This window comes from Anser brachyrhynchus, assembly GCF_964034855.1.
Source record: "Anser brachyrhynchus genome assembly, chromosome: 4".
Lineage (NCBI taxonomy): Eukaryota > Metazoa > Chordata > Aves > Anseriformes > Anatidae > Anser > Anser brachyrhynchus.
This window is the reverse complement of record NC_137698.1, coordinates 8,123,139-8,140,218: the sequence shown is the minus strand read 5'-3', so window position 1 is coordinate 8,140,218 and position 17,080 is coordinate 8,123,139. Positions and strand designations below refer to the sequence as shown.

Here is a 17,080-nt window from a genome sequence, read left to right as displayed (position 1 = left end):
CCCAGGGCAGTGGTCATGGCACCGGAGCCTGCCGGATTTCAAGGAGTATTTGGGACAATGCTCGCAGATGCACAGTCTGATTTTGGGGTGGTACTATGTGGAGCCAGGAGTTGGACTCGATGATCCTTGTGGGTCCCTTCTAACTCAGGATATTCCATGATTCTATGATTTTTTGTAAGCATCAAATTAAATATATATTAAAAACAGTAATTAATTTATGGAGTCTCACATAGGCAACTCCATGAACTCCATGGAAGAGCTTGTAGTAGAATTTAAAAAAAAAAAAAGTCAATGAAAAGCAAAAATCTGATTTCTTCCACATGCAAAGTAATTTGTTTTAAACTACAGTTGTTTCCCACCCCCACCACGTCTGTTTCCTTCTGAGTTTGGAACAACTTTAATAGAAAAAGTAATGTGACTTCTGATTTTAAAAATTTTAGACAGTTAATAAATTTAAAACACAAGTTGTTGTCATTAACCATGTCTCCTCTAAGATCTACATCCCTTTTACCTTTTAAATGTGTTTTATATAGGAAGAGGAGTAGTGCACACTATTACCAGTTGTTTACCATTCGTGTTCTAAAATGGGGGGGGGGGGGGGGGGGAATGCGCTATGCTACCATCAGAGTATTATTCTCCTTGCCATGCTTACTGCTAAGAAGGGACACTTCGGGATGCTGTACAAGACTGAAAGTAATGCACAGCCTTCAGCAAAGGTTTTTCAAACTGAGATGAAACACAGTGGCAGGCCTGAAATCAAACTTCTAAACATAATTTTTTTATGCTGTTTTTACAATGACTGCTAAGGGGGATAAGAGTAAGGCTTCATGCATCAGAACCAGTCATTAGGCTGAGAGTGATTGTGATTAGCTTATTTACCCCAAATTGCACCTATTACCCCCCTCTTTTTACAGCAGCTCCAACATAATTTCCAATACCAGATTTGCAAAGTCATCCTGACTCCAATGTATTTCTACACCAAAACTCCACTTTCTGCACCAGCATAAAGATATAGGTTCACCACCTCATTTACTTTAGCACCTTGTGCCTTTCTACCTTTTTTAAAAATAAAATAAATAAATAAATAACCTAGCAAGCAAACTTTCCTTCTGATGACCTTCTGTGAAGGCCAAGCTAAACCACGGTATTTAAATAGCTTTGGAGCCATAAGTAATACTCCCTTGGGTTCTGTATGGCCCTGACCTTTACCAGACATTTTAACTCATTTACCTGACCACAAGCTCTCATCACATCCCCATGAAACCTAACTGGGGAAGGATTACTGTCTGTTGACAGGCTCAGGACTACTGGCAAATTAGAACGTTATTTTGAATTTAATAAAAATTAAATTGTGGAATTTTTAAGGAGGAAAAAAAGGGAGAAAAAAACTCTCTTGACTGAAAGACAGTTCTTGGACACCAAAAACTCCTTTGAAGTAACAGGCACTCAAATACCTATGATGAAATTCCACATAAATCTAGCTCAGAGATCTGGACAAAGATGACTTGATCTGCAGTTGAGGTAGTGAAAGCTTTCTGCCTCAGAGGGAAGTGTTGCCAGCTCACTAAAATGACCAGAGAAATCGCTCCACTTCTGAACACTAGAATGCAGTACATGCTATTGCAATAGCTGTGTTTTGGAATGAACCATCAAACTAACTTGGAGATATATGAATGTAAACAAAATAATATTTCCTTTGACTAAAAATGTCGTTATTATCTTTTTATTTCAACTCCCCCCACACACAGCCCCCTCAATGTTGTTTTAAAAAGTCATCTTGGTGTGGTTCAGATTCTGTTGCTTTTCATAAAATTGGAAAATGTTATGCTACTGCAATGCAAGCATCAGAAAGAAAAATATCAAATCAAATAGCTGATAACTGATAAGTTACCCAGAGGGGGGAAAAAAAGAAGTGGAACTCTGATGAGGTTCAGCAAAGTCCCGTAATCACTGCTTAGCCTCCAAAATACCAGAGAAACTTCTAAGAGATATAATGATGCAAGGACAACCCCCCAAAAGTCAATTAGAAAAAATATTTCTATCCCAGATTTGGCCAAGTCTTTTGTAGCTTTTTACTTAACTAAAATATTTCACACAAACCTTTTTATCTAGAGTTCTGTACAGTATTTTGATCAAGTGCAGATATCAAATGTGTATAGCCAAGGAAAAAAAATCAGAATATAAAGGAATTTTTTGTGTGAGATGTATTTTTAAATCAATACAAAAACAATATAAAGCAAAACAAACATAAAAATACTTCTACATGTGATAGGCTCTTCAAAGATCAATACAGAAAATTCCTAGATAAAAAATAGCCATTGTAAACTTAATAGTAATATATTTGCTGTGAAAACATGCACAGTATTTCGAAGCCTACAACAAATAATTTTCCTTTTGTGCTTTCAACCATCTCTAAAATACTAGCAGGAGAAAAGTGGGTAGAGACAAATATAGAGATGCAGTCAAAAAAATAAAGACTTGATTAAAGATGGGAAAAATAACCTCAGCTGTTTTACTCTCATGTTAAAACCTGCAAATCTAACACAGCTCAGCTTTGTTTAAAACAAGTTGCTTTACCACTGTAACATGTATGAGAAATCTTAGGTGGATTTGGAAAACTTGTGTCAGAGATGAATTTGGCAATTAGCTTTTGAAATTCAGCTTGCTTAGCAGGCTTCGCTTCGTGCTTCCCATAGCCTGTAATGGAGTTTTCATTTACATTTTTACTGCATTTCAGTTCAATTCAATTTGAACTCTAGGTAAGATCTTCCATATGGTGAAAAATCCAGACCTGATTCTGAGGACAGCATACAAATATGGATGGCACAATTTTATATATATATTTTTTTTTTCTGTCCATCTCTTATTTTCAAACAAATGGGCTCACATATAACTGACTCCTTCTTGTGGAGTGTTGGCAAAATATGCTTTTCACATCAGAAAACTAATTTGTGCATGCCAGGCATGCTCTGACAGAATTACATGCATACGAGTGGAGACAACTGACTAAAAAAACACAAGGCCACAGCAAACTCTGCCAGGCTCTCTCTATAAAAATTAGTCAGCATATGAAGGGACAATGGCTGTGATATTAAAGCACTGAATATTCTCCTCCTTTCCGAGGGTCAGCTGATGTCACACCTACCCAATGGTGCCACTAATTACCTATGGTACCTATTCAATACAAGGTAGTTGTGTCACAAAAGATCCCAAAGATCGTTCTCATACTGCAGCTATTAGATTATATCTGCTACACTCTGCAGTTATTTTTCCACACAGTAATTTTTCCATATGAGGAGGAAACTCTTCATTTTTTCTGAAATAGAAAGAAGGCGGAATTTGGCTACTCTGAGTTGAAGGGCGAATGAAGATACCAGTATGTTCAGATACCCCCTTGTACGTTATCTCAGCTTTTATGTTCATAGTCTTATTGGTAACATACAGAATTATTTCCTAAAAACACCCTTTTAGAAGCACAGTGAGGGGAGAGAGTCCCTGACTGGGAAAGGACAGAGGGAAGTAAGATGGAAGTGCTCTGCTGACCTTCAGAGAGCAAATAGACATTGATACCAATCAAACAATCCTCAGAGGAGCAACTCAGGGCTCCTGAGGTTTTTACTCAGAGACAGAAAATCTGACATGGTTAATCTCCTGACACAGTCACTAATTCTGACCTACCAGTGAGAGGCACAGGCTCAGCTTTGCCCCTGAGCAGCAGTTGTAGTCTGGACTCTCAAAAGGGCCTACAAGAATGTAGAAATGTCAGTGACACATTCAAGGTCTCCTGAAAGTCCCATCCATTTGCGCTCTAAATATTCCATTCACAGGGCAGCCTCTTCTCATCATCTAGATCCATGAACTGATATTCCCAAAAATTCCGTTACTTTCCCCTAAATTATATCTTACTCGTGAGAAAAGATGAGAAATGAGGCTCTACAGATAAACGCTGTTTGTCTCTGAAGGGAAATCATCTGATGCGGCTGTTCAAGAGTCTCAGCTAATTACACTGATTATCTAGATTGACAAAATTTCAGAGCATGTATCCATACACATTCACCAAGGTGTATATGTATATAGACATGCATAAACGCAAGAGATTTATCAAAATCTCTAACCAAATGCATTCCTGGATCTAGTTTCTTAGCCTTGATAATCTAGTTTGTGTGCCATTGGGGGGGAGCTCCTAACAAAGACATAAATGACTCAATTCATCGTTTAGAAATCCAGAAATCTCCTGGTATGCAAGCAGAAAGTCATGGGATAATTTTCCCCACTGTGGCAACGAAATTGCAAAGATTAACCACAGACATATTGAAAAATCAATTTTAAGATAAGCATTTTAATTTTAGCATTTGGGCCTGCTTTTTAAACCTTGTTTCCATTGCTAGAGATGCAATTTTATAACCATGTTGAACTAAAACACACGTGATGGCATTTAGGCACATAAATGCCTGAACATCAGCAGACTTTCATAACCAGAAACACCTAACACTAGTACTTACACCCTCACCGCTGTGCTTGTACTATATTTAGCTACAACATGTTGTAAATGAAATTCACCCAATTAGCCAGAAACAAAAGCCATTAGGAAAGAGTTTTTTTTAGGAGTTAACACCACTCAAAGCAACTCTAATCTGAAAGGACATGCAAGAGCACAACACATGCTTACATTCCTCGAAAACCCTACATAAATTTAAAACATTGCAAGAGAAGTGCAACTAGCTGCAGGATTCATAACGCAACATCTACAGCCTCCTCACAGGCTCCGGTCTTACATGTCCCAGCAAAAACAAGACAACTGCTCACCCTGAGGTACGCACCAAGCCAGCCCCTCCAGGGCTGAAACCCTGCCTTCTTGGGAAAGGTGATCGGCTCAGGTGGCCTCAATTCCCCAATCTTCCAACCTGCCCTTAGGAAAATACCCGCCCAGGTGATGCAGGTCAGCGCCCCTCCAGTCAAGGCTATCAATGCTGCCTGCCATTACAGACTTGTTTCTACAACTCTAAGTTTCTAAATTTTGATTTGTAAACTTTAGCTATCAGTTTAAGATTACAACATTTCAGCTATTCCTGATTCAAACCAACAAGCCAAAGGAGAGTACTCTTATAACATTCTCCTAAGCTATTCACCCGCTGTGGGTTTGAAAATTCATCCACAGACTGACAAATATTTTTTCCTGAAACTTGATATTCCCAAAAGGCTTATAATACTAATGAGAAGCTGTTAATGTTTAATTTTCCTTGTAGAGCACAGGTGAGCAGGTGCACTTTAAAGCATAAAATGAAATATTAGAGGCAAAGTATTTCTTACTTATTATCAGAAGGTTTACCAGATTTAAAAGGTTTAAAAGATTTTAGCTCCACATTAGCGGGTATCTTGTCACTCTCCCTAAAGAGACGGTAACATTTAGCCAGGCTCTTGGAATAACCTTTAAGATGCTGCTTACAAAGGCACCACAAGGGATACTTCAGGCTGGAAACTTTTCCTTGCTGATGGGAGAGGAGCGAGAGAGGGAGGGAGAAGAGAGAGTGCAAAAGGTACTGTTCTTTATTTACAGTATTACATCCAAAAGGCTAGTCAATCTCAACCAAGACATACTCTAGCTAAACATTTTAATTATGTCTCTTAGGTATTCCTCTTCAGGCCCTCAGAGCACAACATAGAAAACGAAGTCAAAAGCACCAGGTTTAGAAACATGAATAATCATTAACTGAAGCTAGACAGACACGCTGGTTCACAAAGTTTTTCCCAAAGAATTTCCAGTCACATAGTGCAGGAAGTTATACAGAAGAAACATCTGTATCAGCAAATGAGGTGCAGATAAGGAGGAAAATCATTCAATCAGCTTTAATAGGGGGTGCAAATCTATTCATTGCTGCATTTTGAGTTGAATCACTGTTCACAATTCCAGCCGGTTCTCCTAACCTCACATGAAACAAGATCTGTCCCTACAAAGGTAGTGTTGACAGAGTTAAGCATTTAACTCCCACACCAAAAAAATCACAGCTGTTTGCATATCAATGTTTGCTTCAGAATCGATAGGCTCTTTCCTGATCTTTGGGTTTCAACAGCAAGGCACTTCTCACCAGAGGTAACCTCATCAAGGAAAACTCCAAATTAAATGCCAATAATATCCTGAAAGTCCTGTTTAACAGAAAACAGGACAGATTTTTAAGATACACCCCTACAGCAAGCCTCTGAATAACATGATGACAAGAACAATATAAATGATGAGTTGAAACTGATGGTCCAAACTCTGTTGCATGTCAAATCATTTAACAAAGTCTATCCTAGGTTGTCTAGACTTGGCATTGATAATCCACCTCTAACATATACAAACAAGATCTGGCTAATTTTGGCCAAGCCAATTCACCTGTTATCTTTACTGCCAATGCCTACAGATTCTTCATGCAGGTAAATCTGTCCTGTAGAAGTCTGAAAATGATTTAATGGCAATGACAATTTTGGAAAGAGGACTTGGATATCTAACCCAGTCCACAAGTTTCAAAATTGACAGATGCTTTTTGTACTTCAAAACTACACCAGCGTTCAGCTATAGGGGTGCACGACAGAAAACGGGTGGACAAGTTGGACACACTGGAGACGAGGCACATACAGCACAGTAATCACGAGCAAAACTGCTACAAGAACGTCAGTCACTCTGCCGCTCTGGTGGTGTTTATGAAACCTCCCAAGCCTACTATTTTTTGACAGTTAGGGGTAGAGAGGTACAAAGGACTTGAGCAATCATTAGGTTTTAGACACAAGCATCCATCATAGTTAACATAAAAGCAATTCCTTGGACACTTTTGAAAAATCTCTTTCCCCAAGTAAGGTAACAAACTAGGGGTTCGTTTCTGAACAACCCACTCTCTTCCTTCAGACCCCTTTGCTTTCCATGTAGCTCAGCTCTTCTACACCTGGTGCTGCTTGCTTCAGTCTGTAGGACAAATACCATCACACTTGGAGTATTCATTTGTGCTTTGTGGTCATCACTCTGCAAAGGACTTCAATTGCCTTTTCATTAACTCCCAGCAGAACAGCACAGCAGATGTTAGTTAGAGAAAATATTTCTTTAAAAATCCTTATAAATTTATTTAGATGAGAACAAACATGTAATGGGAAGAACTTAGAGTATACATCAGTCCCTTACTATTCATTTGTTTATTGCCACTGTCATTAAATATCATCAGATATTACTGTGGTATTTCAAGTACAACTTATTTTTTGTCATAATCACTGTATTTTCAAACGATCTGTGGTACTGATATTTTACATTGGTCTCATGACTAGAGTTATCCACATTATTTGATAAACCTCTCAAAGGTTTGCTATTGAACAAGGTATTGAGGGCTCCAACATTTTTATAAGACATGGCTGTGGCTTAGAAAGAGCATCAGTGCTCTTGGAGGACATTTGTCAAGCAGGCACTCAAAAAAAAAAGTGTGCAGTGATACATGACTGGCAAAAGTGCTAGCTCCTGCTTGGAACTGCAGAAATCATTTTATACATACCCTTTTCCTCGGCACAAGGAAAGTATCAGGGCAGGTCAGTCTGAGCTTTCCTATTCTATATCAATGTGTGGCAATTGTCCAAAAAGGCAGGCTAACAAGCAACCCAGAACACACTGAATTACAACTACAGATACATGCAGAGCAGAATCTGGGCACAAGCTATGGCTGAAGTCCTGCACAGATCATGCGTCGTTCAATGCTACAATTTATTTTCAAAGGCAAAGACTGAGAAAGCACCTCAGATAATTAAAATACACAGAATATAGCAGAATATGAAGAAGAGCTAAGTGGCTATATATTACTCATAAAAAGACTGACCTTTGAAAACAAATAGGGACAATACCTATACCCTTTCATTGTATCAGTATCTAAAAAAAAAAAAAACCAGCCAGACTGTTCACAAAATCAGTTTGAAGCACCCAAGATATTTATGTCAGCTTGCTATTGTTTTCCTCCTGCAAAACATGCTTACATGCTTATTTGGCTTGTATGACCCAGAGCAATGCTCTTGCCCACACTAGCTACTAGCCAGAATGGGAAGAGAGCACCACACATACAAACTGTGGTTTTGCTCTCAAGGAGGTCTGTTTGTCTGACGCCCCTCAGTGATCTAGGCAAGACATACAGCATACGTGTATTCTAGCAGCAATACTCGGGCATGTTCCTCCACCATACGGAGAAAGCCTTTGTAAATCCAAACCCACCCTCTGGTGTGGGGGTTTCATATTATACCAAGGGCAATCATGCCAGCTCTTCTCTAGAAAATTTGTCAGGTTACTTTCCTATGAAGGGTATAATCTTAATCTCCTATTTTTTCCTTAAAATACAGAATTATTCCTAGTCCTTCCTAATTAGGATGCACACAACTTGGATCTGTGAGTCCCCATGTTTTCCTGCGGCCTATTTGCTGGATGCTGTCTCAACAGCTACTTTAAAATTCACACTCCAGATACTAGTAGGCTACCTTGAATTACATCGACTGCCATAACATCAAGACACAGCAGAGGACAAGTCAACAGTGTGAGAAGCAGCGGTCTTGGCAGGCTAGCTGTATTGCTGCAAGCAAGGGGTTACTGTGCTCTACTGCCAGTTCTAACACCATTTCTCTCTCTCCTTGATCAAGACACTGTTTCTGCCTTGTGCCTTCTCAATCAGGTTCATTGAGGTGGCCCAGAAAGCTAAAACAGACCTTGGGACCATGTCCCCACAACAGAAATCCTACCCTGAGTCAGGTTAGGATGTGAAAGCACACACAACCTCTTAGCTATCAACACGTGTTCAAAAATAAACAGATCTGACTAAAGACCCTGACCAGAGTCTAGGCAGTGTTCAGTCTCCTACCACAGGTCTTATGCAGTGCCTCCAAGCAGTGGCAACTACTTTGCGTACACCTTGCACAGGGATTTGTCAAGGCTTTGCATGGATTTTCCTCATGCATGGATTGCTCTGCGTTAACATCTCATCAGTTTACAAGTCACAGCATACAAAAAAAAAAGGAAAAAAAAAGAAAAACCATGCAGTCCAAGCTTTCAGACTCCACAGGGGATAGGAATTGTCTGAGTACAGAAAAGAAAGCCGCCAACATCATTTAGGAAATTAAGAGTTCTGAATATATTTTGCAAACCGCTTTTAAGCATCTTTAATGTCCAAGAAAGTCAATATAGGCTGGCCAGACAGAAAAGAAAACAAGCAAGCAAAACCCTGGAGAGTATAATAGAAAAGAATTGGGGAAAAAAAAATACAGCATGGAAGAAAACAAAAGATGTTTTCACCAAAGAACACTGCACATGAAGGGAAACAACCAGAGAGAAGCCAGGGACAGCGTACTGCAACAGGACACACAGCAGGGTAAGAAAAGGAGCAAAGCAGATTTAGGTAGAAAGCTGCATAAAAAGGGAAGTTGCTGTAACTAGGGAATGAATTGAAAGGCCACATGTCAATACAACAGAGCTTCAACATGCTTGCTCAGAACACTACCTGGCACAGAAGATATAACGTACAGGATATAAATCAGTCCAGTTAAGGGAACAGTGAAGTGGGTCACATGCTTATTCTGAACTTAAAAGAGCCACTGTTACAGAGATGTAACAGTGTTTTGTTTTTTCTCCAAAACTAAATACAAGTCTAATTATTAGTGTGCATATTATGATAAGAAACGTGATGCTGATCAGCTCCTTAGCAGAAACACAGAATCACACACCTTTTTTTCTTTAAGGTAGGGAACCAGTACACGCTGTTCCTTTCCAGTAGGTATTGCACACCATCAGTAAGAGATTTAGTACACAAGACAGCACTATAGAAGATAAAACACAAGCTACGGTGTGCATTTCAAAAAGTCCTATGTCCCGGTCTGCTTGATCTGATGTACTAAACAGGAAGACATCCCTACTTCTTATTCCCTTTTAAATGCTTTCTACAATGATATATCACAATGCAGCTGGATGTTCTAGGTTAGACCCTCACATGGGATAAATAACTGCAGCCTCACTGAAACCTACAACTTTTTAATACAATTTTTTTCCCCTGCTCTTGGAGGAAGGCAGCTGAATTGCATTTTGCACATTTGACAACTCACCCAAAACTTCCTGGTCAACTGGGCCTACTGATATGCTTTCTTTTTCTCCAAATTACTCTCCAAATGCTTTACAGACAATTAAGAACGTCATCTACAGCTGACTCCGAGCCTGGTCAGCCTCATATATTAAAACCATTCTTGTAACTCCACACACTCACAAAAACTAATGAAAATGTTATAAAATAGTGGCTGCTTTGAAGGTGACAAAGCAAACAGAACTGACTCATTCATCCACTTATTTTTCTATTCAATATGATTAACTGGCTGTTTGAGTTAAACTTCTTCATCTTTTTTCAAAGGCTTGCAGTGACAAGGATTATCACCACTGAGACTCTCCAGAAATGATTAAGCATTTATTACTGCTCCCTAAACCCAAATCAACTCTTCCACCACATCTTCATCCCACACACATACGCACATTTGCTAGCATTCTTGCTGGACAGAGACTTTGGTATGTCCTCACATCATAATGATCACGTTATTACTTACAGTTAGTTGACAAGAGCAGCACACAAAGTCATTATGACTTTAAAGTATCAACAAAATATCAGAGAAAAAAATATCATTTTCCAATAAGCAGCTGATTGTAACTTCTGTGAGACTAATGAGATCTTTGTTTCTCTCTAATCACTAAATTTTGGACAGGGTTAGATTTCCTTTTTCAATGTTGTCATTGTAGGATTTTTTTTTGTTTTATTTTTCCCCCCCTTTCTCTTCCACAGCAATACATGCCCCAGTTAAAAACAAAAACAAAAAAAATTAGCCACAACCATTCTTTTTACAGAAAGCTTCTAAGTTGGTTTATATTTGCATTGCAAATACTGATGGCCCTAAAGAAAATGAAGGGGAAAAAATAGAATGTTTCTCCATGAGCAGCAGCAATTCATTACCAAGCAATTAGCTTAGTAATAAGTTTCCATTTCTCAGTTTGGGATATTTCCTTGAATATTGGTATTATAATTATGATAAAAGTTGAAGGCATAGTACAGTACTCAACTGCTAATGGTCCACAAACAATTTGTCTTCATGACAGACAGGAGAGGCTCTAATTACACTGAACATTTCAAGGAAAGATTGAATGTTTGCCAGACAACTCTCCATTGATTGCCTTTAAAGCATAGCACTGGACTGCTGAAGGGAAAATACAGATTCTTGACTCCAGGTAATTAACTTTCATGCTGTTCTCTTCTTAAACCCTAATGAAGCCCCCTTGAAGTCTTCATTACCAAAGGGTATTTGTTAATAAAAAAAGCAGACAACCAACCAAAGGTCCTATTTCCCCCTTCTTTATAAAATTCCCTCTACTACCCATTTCTCAGGACTCAGTAATGTCTTTGAAGTGAGTAATGATGGTCTGAAAAGTGCAAAGGTTGAGGGATACCTAATGAGACAGGACAAAGCAAGAATGAAGAAAAAGCTGAGACAGAAGAGAGACTCAAAATGAAAGAGTGAGGGTGTTTGACAGAGAGACAAGCAGGAGGAAAGCGAAGGCAAAACTGTATCAGTGTTTTGTGAAATGGCATTATCATGAAGTTAAACTGATGAAGGGAAAAGACCAAATCTTTAGAAATGCAGTAACCTGGCAGCTGAGTCTCGGAGACAGTAAATAAATTAAGTCTGGATTTTGTAAGGTAAGGAATAGGATTCCCAACTGACACCAGTGGCAGAGCTTCCAGGATGCATCTGCTCAGATATTTAAAGTGCTTAGTGTATCTGGCAGTGCTCACCACAACAAAGACTCCAGTCCAACAACAGTGAATCCTCTTGCTCCAGCCACAAATAAATATTGTGGCTGAAGCATACCAGCACCTAAGGGAATGTGATCCCTTCTGTTGGCTCCACTGATGACAGTCTTTGGACTGCAGTGATGGGGCCGCAGTATTTCCAGATATCCTAGAGCTATCCAACAAAGCACCAGACTGCTTTTCCACAAGGTTTCTGTGAAGGAACATAATTCTGATCTCTTAATTCCCGAGACAAACATACAAGCATTTGCATCAAAAATGTCAACAATATTACAGTTGGAGACTGTTGATCAGTACCTGGGTGCAGGAGGAAGGTCAAGATGTGAGGTCTGTTTCCTCTTTGTCCGGTTGGCTGAATCCAAGCCAGGTGCCACTAGCAGAAAGGAAAAAATATTTTTATTTCATTTTCATCTATTTCATATGTTAATGAGTCTTTCCAAGATATTAATCCACATCCTTTCCTGCATTCAAAACCTATATGAAGAACAGCAGCTAATCTCTGTCCCTTCTTCTTGTATTGGCAAGAAAGTTTGGCATCGGAAGAGTTTCACTTCCATTTTTTAGACAGCTTGTGCCTGTGTAGAAGAATTTCCTCCAGTTTCCAAGTTTGCATGGTGAGTTTCTGCTGGCTTCCTGACACCCCATGCCCTCATCACAATTTTGGAGAGGCAGCTGTCACATTATAATCTTAGCAGTAAATCTTAAAAAGCACATATGAAAGCACATCCTGGAAAGTTATGAAAGGATTCAGATAAAATACCCTCCCTACTCTTGTGCTGAAATGAACTTTCGGGGACACTAAAAATATGAAGAGATGAGAGTCACTCCAAGTCCATGAACAAAATTTCTGTTTTCCAAACCAGTAAGCATTGCCGCCAAAACATGGTTTTGGTAATTTTGTGGGGGTTTTTTTGTTTGCTTTTTGTTTTTTTGGGGGGGCAGGGGGTTGGGTTGGTTTTTTTTGTTGTTGTTTTGTGTTTTTTTGGTGTTTTTGCTTTTTTTGTTTGTTTGTTTTTGGTGGTGGTGGTGTGTTCTTGTTTTTTGTTTGTTTTGAAGGGGGAGGGAGAAAAATTGTACTTGATGGTCCAAAAATGGTTCCTATTCGAGTGTTTTGTTCAGCGCTTGGGAAAGCATCTGAATTCTACACAGCTGAGTGTCTTAGATATTGTGAGGTTCCACATCCTATTAAGATATACCAAAGAATATACGCAATTACTGATTTCCTTTGTTATGCTTATGCCTATGGTTTCTATAGCTTGCTGTACTATTTAAGTCTCTCTAAAGCTGGGATGTATCCTTCTAATTTCAGGATTTTTTTCAGTCCAGGCTGTAGCTGTCTTTAATCAGCAGCTGCAAGAGATGTTCATTTATGAGAAAGATTTTTTTTTTGGAGCAGGGTGGAGACTAGCATAATCTCTTTCTTTTAGAAATATCTATTAAAAATACAGGCAGAATACTGCATTAAACAGATCTAAACAGACTATTGCATTAAACAGAGTAGAAGCTAAGTAGAAGGCTGCCTACCCAGGGCCCACGTTCACAAGGTCACAAAGAGACTACCAAACTTGGTGGGGCCATATGGCTATCACCCATTCCTACTCTTTCACACAGGGAAAAATGAGGCTGCAACAAGGAGACTCCAAAATACCAAAAAGGACTTTTTATCCCTCAGAAAGATGTTGAAGGGATAAAGAGTTCAGGTAACGTTCTCCTCTGTCCTCCCAGTCGAAGACTAGGATCCAAGAAGGAATGAACAGGTGAAGCGAACGGCTAGCTGGCGCCATACTCAGGGTTTTGGATTCTACAGTCTTGAATGCATTTTTGAGAGACCGTGCACGCTGACACCAGATGGGGTGCACCTGACCAGGTGGGGCGAGAGCATTCTAGGCAGCAAGCTGTCTGGGCTTATTAGCAGAGTTTTAAACTAGATTCAGTGGAGGATTGATATGTACCTCTGAGTGACAGAAAAGAAAAAGAGAACAACAACAGCTTAGGAAGGAACAGGGAAATGCCTGTGAACTGTCACAAAGGAATTAAGGAAGGCTCCTCTAAAAAGGTGATGTAGCCAATAGCCCAGCTGAAGTTCTTCTACACCAATATACGCAGCATGGGAAACGAGCAGGAATTGGAAACCTTGGTGCAATTAGACAAATATGACCTGATTACTGTCATGGACACGTGGTGGGACGAATCACACAACTGGGCCACTGGAATCGAGGACTACAAACTTTTCAGAAGAGATAGGCAGGGAAGGAGGAGCAGGGGTGTTGCTCCCTATATTAGGGAATGGAAAGATTGCAAAGGGATGCCTGTGAGAAACAGCCATGGGCAGGCTGAGAGCTTGTGGGTAAAAGTTAATGACCAGAATGACAAAGGGCACCTTGTGGTTGGGGCCTACTACAGGCTGTCTGATCAAGGGGAGCCTGTTGACAAGGCCCTCCTTCTTCAACCACAAGAAGCATGGCACCCACAGGCACTGATGGGGGAGGGGTTCAACCACCTGCATATCTACTGGAAAACCTACACAGCAGTCACTCCCGTTTTTAAAAAGGGTAGAAAGGAGGACCGGGAGAACTACAGACTGATGAGCCTCACCTCTCCTGGAAGCAACGTCAAGGCACATGCAAGATAAAGAGGCGATCTGAGACAGCCAGCATGGCTTCACCAAGGGCAAATCATGCCTGACCAATCTGGTGGCCTTCTATGATGGAGTGACTGCATCAGTTGACAAGGGAAAACTAACCCATGTCATCTACCCAGATTTCTGCAAGGCCTTTGACACTGTCCCATGTGACATCCTGATCTCCAGATGGGAAAGAGATGGATTTGAAGGCTGGACTATTCGGTGGATAAGGAATTGGCTTGAAGGTTGCACCCAGAGAGCGGTGGTCAATGTGGAGGCCAGTGACAAGTGGTGTCCCTCAGGATCTGTCTTGGGACCAGAACTGTTTAATATCATTATCAACAGCATAGACAATGGCATTGAGTGCACCCTCAGCAAGTCTGCAGATGGCACCAAGCTGAGTGGTGCAGTTGATAACAGAGAACGAAGAAACAACATCCAAAGGGATCTGGACAAGCTAGAAAAGTGGGTCCATGTGAACCTAATGTGGTTCAACAAGTCCAAGTGCAACATACTGTGCCTGGGTCGGGGCAATCCCAGACATGAGGACAGACTGGGAGAAGAACTCACTGAGAGCAGCCCTGCAGAGAAGGACCTGGGGATTCTGATGGACAAAAAGCTCGACACGAGCCAGCAGTGGGTGCTGGCAGCCCAGAAGGCCAGCTGCGTCCTGGGCTGCACCAACAGAGGGGTGGGCAGCAGGTGGAGGGAGGGGATTGTCCTCCTCTGCCCTGCCCTTGTGAGGCCCCACCTGGAGTGCTGCGTCCAGGGCTGGGGCCCCCAGCACAAGGAGGATATGGAGCTGTTAAAGCAGGTCCAGAGGAGGGCCACAAAGGTGATCAGAGGGCTGGAGCACCTCTCCTATGAAGAAAGACTGAGAGGGCTGGGGATGTTCAGCCTGAAGAAGAAAAGGCTCCGGGGAGACCTCATTGCAGACTTTCAGTACTTAAAGGGGGGTTAAAAAAAAACAACGATGGAATACAACTTCTTGGTAATGAAATGGGGGGGGGGGGGTGCTTACTTTCAGGTAATGACAGAGAAAGGGGGGATGGTTTTAAACTAAAAGAGAGAAGATTTAGATTAGGTAATAGGAGGGAATTATTCACTCGGGGTGATGAGGCACTGGAACATGTTGCCCCGAGAAGCTGTGGATGCCCCCTCCCTGGAGGTGCTCAAGGCCAGGCTGGATGGGGCTTTGGGCAATGTGGTCTATTGGGGGTAGCACCTAGTTCCAACCCACCCACGACAGGGGAGCTGGAATTAGAAGACCTGTAAGGTCCCTTCCAACCCAAGCCATTCTATGATTCTGTGATTCTAAGGCTGTCTGAAAGATAACCAAAAATGTGGTAACAGGAGCACAATGAAATCCACACAATTAAAGGTGGCATCCCTATCCAAAAGACTTCTACAGGAGTATCAAACATGAGAAAATACACTATCAAAGCAGGCACGAAGCTCACACAGATTTTTCAGTTCAGGACTATTTATAAAAGCTGATACAAATTATGAATTATCACAGAACTAGTCTTTGTATCCAAAGCCCGTTATTACTTCGCACCACTCCATTTGGCAGAGGAAATTGAGTTCCCTTCAGAACTGCCCAACCAACAGTGATAAGCCAAAGTATCCATTCCAGATCTTTGACATTACAGATAGTAGAGAAGTAACTGATCGTCTGATTGCAGAGGAGAAAAAGCTGACCTACAGTATAAAATGTTGCAGTGTTTTGTAGCTCCTTGTTGAGCTGAACAGGAAACAACCACCAATTAAGGGACAAGCAAAACATTTCAGATCACTGTGAAACTACTTTTCTTGAAGTTTTCACTTTTAGAAAAATACAGTAAATTTTACTTTCACACTGGCACTGCAACACAAACAGATACATTATTCACCTGTCACTAGCTTCAGTATTACAGCTTTCAAAGCAATGCTGAAGATTAAGGAGGTGAAAGGAAGCTAAGTATATGTTGCCATGTGGCATAAGCAATCATAACTACTTATATGTTTGGTTTTTTTTTCCTCCATGTATTGGGTTTATGTGGCAAGGTTTTGGTAACGGGGCTGCAGGGCAGGTCTCTGTGAGAAAAATCCAGAAGCTGCCCTATGTTAGATAAGGGATGGTTTCTGCTGCCTCCAAAGGGACCCGCCACTGGCCAGAGCCAAGCCAATATGAGATGTTTGCACCTCTGGGACAGCACTTTTAAGAAAGGGAAAAAAAAAAAAACTGCTGGGCAACAGCAGCTTGGAAAGTGAGGAATGAGAAGCAGCCCTGCAGCCCCCAAGGTGAGTGCAGCAGGAGGACAGGAGGTGCTCCAGGCACGCAGCAGCAGTTCCCCTGCGGCCTGTGGAGAGGCCCCTGGTGGAGCAGGCTGTCCCCCTGCAGCCCACGGGTCCCACACGGAGCAGATCTCCACGCTGCAGCCCGTGGAGGAGCCCCCGGTGGAGCAGGTGGATGTGGCCTGGAGGAGGCTGCGGCCCATGGAGAGCCCCCGCAGGAGCAGGCCCCGGGCCGGAGCTGCAGCCCGTGGAGAGGAGCCCACGCAGGAGCAGGGGTCTGGGGGGAGCTGCCGCCCGTGGGGGACCCGTGCTGGAGCAGTTTGCTCCTGGGGGATGGATGGACCCC

General features: G+C 41.4%; 1 protein-coding gene across 6 annotated transcripts in view; it reads right to left on the bottom strand.

Annotated features, from left to right (window-relative positions):
* LOC308193890 (uncharacterized protein) overlaps positions 1–17,080 on the bottom strand; it is a 430,978-nt gene that overhangs the window by 103,620 nt on the left and 310,278 nt on the right. For 4 of the 6 annotated variants that reach the window (XM_080588988.1, XM_080588992.1, XM_080588987.1 and 1 more), the window contains exon 3: positions 12,132–12,207. In XM_080588988.1, the coding sequence (XP_080445114.1) occupies positions 12,132–12,207 (76 nt within the window). Of the gene's footprint in view, positions 1–2,200; positions 3,317–3,337; positions 6,998–12,131; positions 12,208–17,080 lie in introns of those variants that run through there. The other 2 variants (XM_080588989.1, XM_080588991.1) reach the window with 2 other exon arrangements.